Source organism: Heterocephalus glaber, unplaced genomic scaffold (assembly GCF_053883595.1).
Source record: "Heterocephalus glaber isolate CG9 unplaced genomic scaffold, H.glaber_assembly_v1.0 deba00000071, whole genome shotgun sequence".
Taxonomy (NCBI): domain Eukaryota; kingdom Metazoa; phylum Chordata; class Mammalia; order Rodentia; family Bathyergidae; genus Heterocephalus; species Heterocephalus glaber.
Genome location: NW_028258137.1, coordinates 13,971,847 through 13,980,977, shown reverse-complemented (window position 1 = coordinate 13,980,977; position 9,131 = coordinate 13,971,847). Strand labels below are relative to the sequence as shown.

The 9,131-nt window shown below is 39.4% G+C and overlaps 1 protein-coding gene across 2 annotated transcripts in view; it reads right to left on the bottom strand.

The window, feature by feature from the left end:
• The window catches only part of Ist1 (IST1 factor associated with ESCRT-III), a 31,754-nt gene that overhangs the window by 5,825 nt on the left and 16,798 nt on the right, over positions 1–9,131 (bottom strand). For both annotated transcript variants that reach the window (XM_004842914.3, XM_004842912.3), the window contains exons 2-6: positions 5,222–5,324; positions 4,236–4,416; positions 3,728–3,815; positions 910–993; positions 134–244 (exon numbers count right to left, since the gene is read on the bottom strand). In XM_004842914.3, coding sequence (XP_004842971.2) covers positions 134–244; positions 910–993; positions 3,728–3,815; positions 4,236–4,416; positions 5,222–5,309 — 552 coding nt within the window. In that variant the 5' untranslated portion in view covers positions 5,310–5,324. The remainder of the gene's footprint in view (positions 1–133; positions 245–909; positions 994–3,727; positions 3,816–4,235; positions 4,417–5,221; positions 5,325–9,131) is intronic.

The following is a 9,131-nucleotide window of genomic DNA, read 5'->3' as shown; positions in this document are numbered from 1 at the left end:
ACTAAACAAAGGCTTAAAACTCACACATACCAACTTAAGTTAGTGCAAAGACTATGCTTTGTTTTGTTTGTTTTTTCTCCCAAAGAAAGTCATATCGAGACTCATTTTCCTTTGTGCTCTGGGATAAACTTACCATGACCACAGAATCAGGTTCATAGGGTACATTGTAATTCTTGGCAATTTCAATCAGGTATCTCTCTACTAGGATTTTGGGTGGGGCTTCCACACTCAGTTTGTGCATTAGCTGTAAATAAAAGACTGAGGGTTAAGATGTATCTACACCAACCAGCCCAATCCTAACCCATCTCTTTGTAAACTTAGTTCCTCTTATCTTACAAGTAAAATTGAGGAGAAAGAGAATCATAGCACATACGTAATTTTTTTCCCAGAGTCACAGGTACAATATAGGACCCATATCTTTCACATTCTCTGGTTATAAATGATCCATATATTGATCAAAGACTAACACTACTGCCTTCTATACTTGTATTCAACCCTTTTCCCCACTTTCCTACCTTCAGGACAGGGGAAGTGAAGTCAGGAACCAGAGCATTATGATCAGAGATGCTGTGCAGTGGGAGGATGATTCCACTGCCAGCTACACAGGCTTCCTTCACAACCTTACTATGAAATACACAGCCTTTGATTGACCCAACCATTCAGTGGTACCACTAGAATCACTGCAGGCAATGAAGTAAACCACAGGCACAGTGGCACATGCCTGTAATCCCAGCTACTTGTGAAACTGAAACAAGTTCAAGGCCAGCCTGGGTAATTTATCATGACTCTGTCTCGAAATAAAATGGGCTCAATGGGGGTAGGGGGGAGCGCAGCGGCACATATGGATGGATGGGGACACGGGACAACACCCTCATACACTGTTTCACATTTACCAAGTACGTTCATTACCCTGTCATTAACAGTTCCAATCTGGTTGGTCCTACATAACTTGCCATATTCTTTGCTATACTTGGCACAGAGCTGATCAGCAACCTACAGAGGAAAAAGAATAGTAAATAAAAACAGAAACTACTCCTATACACTGCTTCAAGCTTCCTCATGCTGCTATTAAACAAGCTTCATTACATGATTCCCAAAAAACTGAGTTCTATAAAACCTTTATTCATTAATGAGTATACCTTAATTCATTTATCCATCTATCCAATGAGCAGCAACTAGATGCCAAACACTATTATAAGCATTAGCATATTCACTATAAATATATCAGTGAACAAAATACTGTTCCTAATCTTAACGGCCTTTAGAGTCTCTTGGCAAACAGTAATCAAAGACAGAATATAACTGTAACTGTGGTAGGTGCTACTATTAGCTTTTAGCAGAATTACACCTGAATCAGAAAAGTTAAGTGAGCCCGCCTGAAGGATATGTGGCTTTGCCAAGATTTAAGAATGACTAGAAGTTAACTACGGAGGGAAGAGCATTCTAGGAAAAGACGATAATATGTGCAAAGGCCTCCTGTAGATAAAACATGGCTGACACTCAAGGCTGAAACTCGGCGACCCTCTAGTGCAGGACTTGAGGAAGTATGGTAAGAAATGAAGGAAGAAAGAGGTAAATAAGAGCCAGACAATGCAGGGTTACATAGGTCATATGTTTTGTTTCTATCACAAGAACCAAAGAAAGCTACTCAAGAGCTTTAAAACAAGTGACAGTGATAGGGTTAGATCTGTGATTTGAACAAAACTCTCAGGGAGTTCTGATGGCATGAATAGACTAAAGAAACCAAAATAGGTGTAGAAAGAATATAAGAAGCTACAATTCAGGAAGGAGATGACAAATGGTTCTGTATGGTCCCAGTGTGATCCCAACGCTCTGGGAGCCCGGAAAGCGAGTTTCTCACTGTATAATATGTGAACTATCACAGGTACCAGGTACTACACATTTTCATCTGTCTTTTAACTTAATAGTTTTTTGCACTATACACAGGGTTTAAATTTTTTATTACATTAATGTATCACTCTTTACTTAATGGCTTTTTGGTTCTGAAGCATATTTAGACCTTTTCCAGTTAGAGATTATTTTCAAATGAGTATGGGGAGAGATTATAAACAAGACTGTACAAGAAGCAGTTATCTCTTCTCTCCTTCCACTAATAAAGCCTAGTATCCATCTTGTCCTCTCTATTTCATCAGAATACAGGTTACTCTGAGGTTCTAGAGTCCACCTAGAGAAGACAGCAAGGTTACGTACGATAGCATGAGAAAACTGTTAGTCTTCTACATATCAGTGAGACCTTTGGTTTCCTTCTCCAGTGGCTTCTCAAAAATACTGACAGCCAACTTAACACGTTTCCAGGCAGAAGATAGAAGGGATTCCTCTGTGGAGAAAATGACCAAACCCAGGAAAGAAAACTAGCTTCTGGGGCCGGGGATTTAGTCAGTGATGTCATGCCTGCCTCACAAGCACAAAATCCTGAGTTCAATCCCTGGTACCAAAAAAAACCCCCCAAAAACTAATTTCTGAGTCTGGCATCACCCTTGGAAAGAACTTTGCAAGATTATCCAACGAGTATAGCTGGCAGTACAGCCCACCCTTGCACACAAGAGGTTCCAATCAGCTTTTTAGTGCTGCGTTTTTGTGTGTGTGTGTGTGTGGTACTGGGGATCAAACTCAGGACCTTGCACTTGGCAAGGGAGGCACGGTGCCACTGAGCTAAATCCCATGCCCTGATGTGCTTTTTTTTTGGTACCGAGGATCAAACTCGGGTCCTTGTGCTTGCACAGCAGGTGGCAAACCACTGAGCTAAATCCCTGGCTTCTGCTGCACTCTTAAATACAAACCACCAAGAGGCAAAGATCACCAAACCTGTGGAAAAGCTTCTATAGAGTTTAAACCAAAGAAATGTTAAAAAGGCCTTGAAGGAATATGACCCAAAAAAGAAAAGTTAAAGAAGAAATATGATCACTATCAAACAAAAGACACTACAGCCATGAAAGACAAGGAAATTTTAGATGAGTTAGGACTGAGACAATAGCCTAGAAAATAAAACAAAAAGGCAAAAATGTAAATAAATAGAAATCAACTCAATTGAATTTGTATCCTTGCAGTCAGCACCTTATCCATACTTTGATAAGCAATTTTTTGGTTAGCATCTGTCTCTTCTGTTAAGACTCTAAGCTTTAAGTGTATGGCTGGTGGCATCATTTGCTCCAGACTGTTCTCACATGGCTTATCAAAGTGCTCACATGGCTCATAGTATTTGTCCAATAAACATTTATTGGCTAATGAAGCAAACCACGTACTACTTTAGATGAATGTTATTTTAACTTTACTAGTTACAGCTGTGTAAGAACTTTTCTGGAGGCTAGAGGTGTTGCTCAGTGGTACAGTACTTGCCTAGCCTACCATGTGCAAGGCCCTGGTACTGACTCTCAGTACTGAAAAAAAAAAATTAAAAAACACATACATACAACTTCTCTATCTGTATAAGGTTAAAAAACATTGTAACAAAAGTGATTTAAAAGATAAAATTGGAAGGTACATAAAACTTTGCTCCTTAAAAGAATTATTCAAATTTGCTTTATAAAAACTATTCAGCTTTATAATATAAGGCATGAAAACGAAAATCAAATTTACAAAGTCTGCTTCAAAAAGCAGCAACAGAAGGATACAAAGCACCTGGTCAAATAAGCAGAAGTGACTCATATTAACAAAACTTCCTAACAAATGAAAAACTACAGAAATCACTGGCAGAGACTGTACTCACTATTTTCAACTCTGCCACTTCTGACTGGAGTCGAGGGGCAGCCCAGATCAGTGTAGACACAGATTCAGCCAGACCAGAATCTAGCTCTCTAATAAAGAAAAAAAATTATAAAACATTCTTTAAAATAAAGCAATACAATCCTTGCTTTTCTATACTTATTTTCCTCAGGCTATTTTACAACTCTCACTGGATTCTCAAAATAACTGTAGACTTCTAAGCCATTTCTTTACCCTATTTTAATTTGGGGGAAAGTCAAACTAAGAATTCCCAATAGTCAGGAAACAGCTAAGCCAAGACTCAAAGTCAGGCCTCTTGATTTCAGATTTTTTTTTTCAACAGATGCCTACACTGAGAACACACCTTTCAATGACTGTTAGGAAAAAGATACTTGGAGATGTCAAACAGCACCTTTGGGCTAGCTCCCTACACGTACATGGAAAAAGAGACCAATATTACACCATTCTCAAATTTCAGAAGTGATTTAGGTCTTTGACTCAAAATATCTTACTTCATAGACTGAATGAGGCCAAACCGAGCCAGCAGCAAGTCACAGTATAGCTCTAGGATCTCCATGGCCTCCACGAGGTAGTCTTCCCGGATAATGTGCTCCACTCGGATCCGTGCTCGCTCATCCTTCCCAGCGGCCAGATAATCAGCAATCTCCTTCCTTGCTTTCTGAGCCAGTTCCGCTAAGGCAAAAATCCCACTCTAGTCACATATCAATAGGGTACTGGAACCTGGCTTCTGAGTAGACCCCTACCCCAACAGAGAGAACAGGGTATTTCTACTATAGCCTAGCTCAGTGATAGCAAACCTTTTAGAGTTTCAATGATACAAACAGTCCACTGTGGTACATGTGCCACAGGTTCACCACCACTGTTCTAACTCATACTGCTTTAGCTAATCTACTCCTACCCTCAAATACAGCAGAGTTGCTACTCTGTGAGAACATTTCCAACTCAAGAGTCATGCTACTAATTCTAAGGCAACAAAGTACAGTTATCCCTAGATATCCAAGAGATTGGTTCCAAGGCACCCCATAGACACCAAATCCAAGGATGCTCAAGTCCCGTATATAAAATGTCATAGTATTTACATATAATATCCTGTGTACTTTAAATCATCTCTAGGTTATTTATAATCATTAATAGAATGTACAGATGTGGTGTAATGCATTATTTAGGAATAATGTAAAGAAAAAATCTGTACATATTACAGATGTAATTTTTCTCTGAATATTTCTGAACGGTATGTAGTTGGTTAAATCCAAATGTAGAACCCATGAATGTGGAAGGTCCATAATGTCACTTTTTCTGCAAAAAATAACCCAGTCTAACTAGTCAGAAAAGGCAGAAATGTATCCAAAGCTCAAAAAGATATGCTCTAAAAGATATACTGAAACTTCACAGTACTGGCCCAGAAGACTCAGTACTGGGGTGCTAACACGTGATGTATTTTAGGAAAGAAAAAGTAAAGAAATTATGCATCACTCACTTTTTTTTTTCTCCAGTAGTTTGAGCCGGTTTATGACTAATCTCAAATTGACACGTAAACGCTCAGCTTTAAATCCAGAGCCCAGCATACTGTGCCGTTCTTCCTGGAAAAAGAACCAGTACAGTGACTGTTTGGAGTCAAAATTAGCTTAAGTGGGATGGGGATTTAGCTCAGTGGTTCTGGCGCCTGCCTCACAAGCGTAAGGTCCCGAGTTCGATCCCTGGTACCAAAAAAAAAAAAAATTAGCTTAAGAACTGACACCATTTAGAGGTAGATTTGACACTAAAGTGGGGTTTTTGCTCTTCTTTTTCTTCTTGGTGTTGGGGTTTGAACTCAGGGCCCCACATTGCTAAGCTCATGCTCTACCACAAAGCTACACCCTCAGCCCTAGAGTACTTTTCTAATACAAGAAAATGACACGCGGGCCGGGGATTTAGCTCAGTGGTTCCACTGCCTGCCTCGCAAGCAAGCAAGCACAAGATCCCGAGTTTGATCCCTGATACCAAAAAAAAAAAAAGGACATGAGCTAAATGACATTTTATTAATATATCATTTTGGCTGCTGTGTAAAGAACTGACTGGAAAAGGATAATAAGAACAGGAAGACCCATGAGAAAGCTACTACCACAGTCCAGATAAGACATGGCAATACTTAAGACCAGGGTAGTTCAGCGGTGGCAGTGGTAGGCAGAGCTGAAAGAATCTGGTGAAAGATGAAATGACCAGGTAGTGGCAGGAGGATGGGATGATAAAAAGACTGGAAAACAGGAAGGCCTTCTGCTTTTAAAAACTGAGCAAGGCTGGTGACTGAAAAAGATGACCCAAATTTAAATATTCTCTTCATCTTAACTCCTCAAAGTCTGCTACTAAATGCTGTGCTGTTCCTCCTGGACAAAGAACAAGTACAGTGACTGCAGGGAGTCAAAATTAGCTTAAGAACTAACACCATTTAAAAGTAGATTTGACTCTAAAAGTGGAGTTTTTGCTTTTGGGAAAAAGCCCAGTATCACAGAAACGTCATTAACATCTACTCATATGCAAAGTGAAAAGCCCAAGAAAAAAAGTGCTTTACAAAATTCTACATAAGAACACTATTTGGCTGGGGATTTAGCTCAGTGGTTCTACCACCAGCCTCACAGGTGCAAGGTCCAGAGTTCGATCCCGGGTACAAAGAAAAAACAAAGAACACTATTTATCAACATTTTCATTGAACAGGAGTTAGTCAACAAAGCTCCTGCCCCTTACTCACAAGATCTTAGGGTCTACCATTGTATACTGACTACTATGAATTTTATTTTAAGACAGCACAGTTATCTTTTTGCCACTTTTAATACTGGACTCAAAATTCAAAACACGTAATATCCAGACCAAAGTTGAGGATCAAGCCTAGGGTCTGAACTACATCCCCAGCCCCATCCGTCCATCCATTTAGAAACAGGGTCTTGCTGAATTACTATGTCGCCCAAGCTTGGCATGAACTTGTAATTGTCCTGCCTCAGCCTCCCAGAGTGCTAAGATTATAGGCATGTGTCACCTCTCCTGGTTACACTACATTTAATAATTAACTCAAGCCCCAATCTAAAACTGGGATTGTATATCACAAAGTTTCTCTCTGACCCACTATGCTGAATTATGTTCAATCCAAAGAACAAATATTTACTGATTATTTACTGATTATATGTCACACTCGGGCTACATGCTGGGGATAAAAAGTATAAATAAGGTAAAGTCTCTGTCCTCAAAAGGAACTTACATTTTACTGGTGGGGGGGGGGATAGCTAAGAAAATTTAGCAATTATTATGCTATTTAATAAGGATTACAATTGTAGTTTCTCAATCAGAAGTGATTTTTGTCCCCAAAGGGACACTTGGGTGATGAGTGGAGACATTCTGGGTTTTCACAAGTGGAAAGGATGCTACTGGCAACTGGTGGGTAGAGACCAAGGATGCTGTTAAACATCCTACAATGAACAGGACTATGTACCCACAACAAAAATTACCTGCCTAGAACTGAAACCCAGAGAAATGAGCCAACATGTATACAGAGGTTATGAAAGGCTTTCCAGGAGGAGGCAAGGTTTACACTGAGTCATGAAAAACAAGTTATCAGCAAAGAGTGAGTGTAAACATTCGGAAGAGAGAAAGTAGTATGTATGTATAAATCCTGGGTGGCAGAGAACAAGGAGCTTTTCGAAAGGAGCTTTGCAGTTCAATTCAGTACAGGTGAAGCAGGGGATTAACAACCATTTATGCCATAAGTATACCTCTTAATCTTAACTTCAAATTTTCAACTTTCATAAGATGTCAAGCACCACAGCAGGTTCTGCTGCTAGCTAGATCTAAATGGTATCTTTATTCTCAAGGTATTCATAACCAGAGATGGATGGGAAGCAGGAAGAAAGGTAAAAAATAGTAACCACTACTATCAGTTACTCTACCAGGCTTCTGCCCAAGATCAGCCAGCAACTAGTGCCAGCAGCAAGCAGCTACAAAAAAACCTAGTTTATCTGAAATCAAAACCCAAGTAAATAATCTTTACCATATAGTCCTACATCATTTTTGGCATATTTTTAAACTCCAACAAAGATTTCCTAAATTTCTATTACACTGTAACAGCCACTCAAAATGTACTGTGAAGGAAAAACAGGGTTACCGACTCATTTGTATTGGGTACCACAAAGAAATGGTGCTCTGAATGCCAACTGAAATTCCAACAATATACTTCACAGAACTAGAAAAAACAATCCAAAAATTCATTTGGAACCAGACGAGACCTAGAATAGCTAAAGCAATTCTAAGCAACAGAGACATAGCTGGGGGGTATCACAATCTCCAAATTGAAACTATACTACAAAGCTACTGTGATAAAATCAGCATGGTACTGGCAAAGGGACAGACCTGAGGATCAGTGGAATAGATTAGAAGATGCAGAAACAACTCCAGACATGCTCAGCCACCTCATCTTTGACAAAGGAGCCAACCACCATCATTGGAGGAAAGATAGCCTATTTAATAAATGGTGCTGGAAAAATTGGATTTCAACCTGCCAAAGATTGAAACTAGACCCATACCTATCACCATGCACTAAACTAAGATCAAAGTGGATTAAAGATATAAATATTAAGACAGAAACACTAAACTTGCTGGAAGATAAGTTAGGTAGAACTCTTGAAGACATTGGCATAGGAAAAGACTTCATGAACAAAACCTCAGCAGCATGGGAACTAGCAGAAAGAATCAACAACTGGGATCTCATCTTATTAAAAAGCTTCTGCACTGCAAAAGAAATCACCAACACAGCTAAGAGACAACCTACAATATGGGAAAAAATTTTAACAGCTGTACCTCAGACAAAGGACTACTATCTAGAATATATAAAGAATTGAAAAATATCAGACCCCTCAAATTCAAAGACCCAATTCAAAAATGGGCATCTGAAATGAAAAGACATTTCTCAGACAAGGAAGTAAAAGCAGCAAACAAATACATGAAAAAATGTTCAACATCACTCATCATTCAAGAGATGCAGATGAAAACAACACTGAGATTCGACTTCACCCCAGAAAGAATGGCTGCTATCAAGAAATCAACAAATAACAAATGCTGGCGGGGTTGTGGGGAGAAAGGAACCCTTCTCCATTGCTGGTGGGAGTACAGACCGGTACAACCACTGTGGAAGTCAGTATGGAGACACCTCTAAGAACTAGGACTAGAGGTCCCATCTGACCCAGCTATTCCCCTGCTGGGTATCTTCCCAAAAGAATTAAAAGAATCATACCACAATGATATATGTGCACCCATGTTCATAGCAGCACAGTTTGTAATAGCTAAAGCTTGGAAGCAGCCCAAGTGCCCATCAACTGGAAACTGGATAAAGAAAATGTGTTTTTTTAATAAAATGGAGTACTACT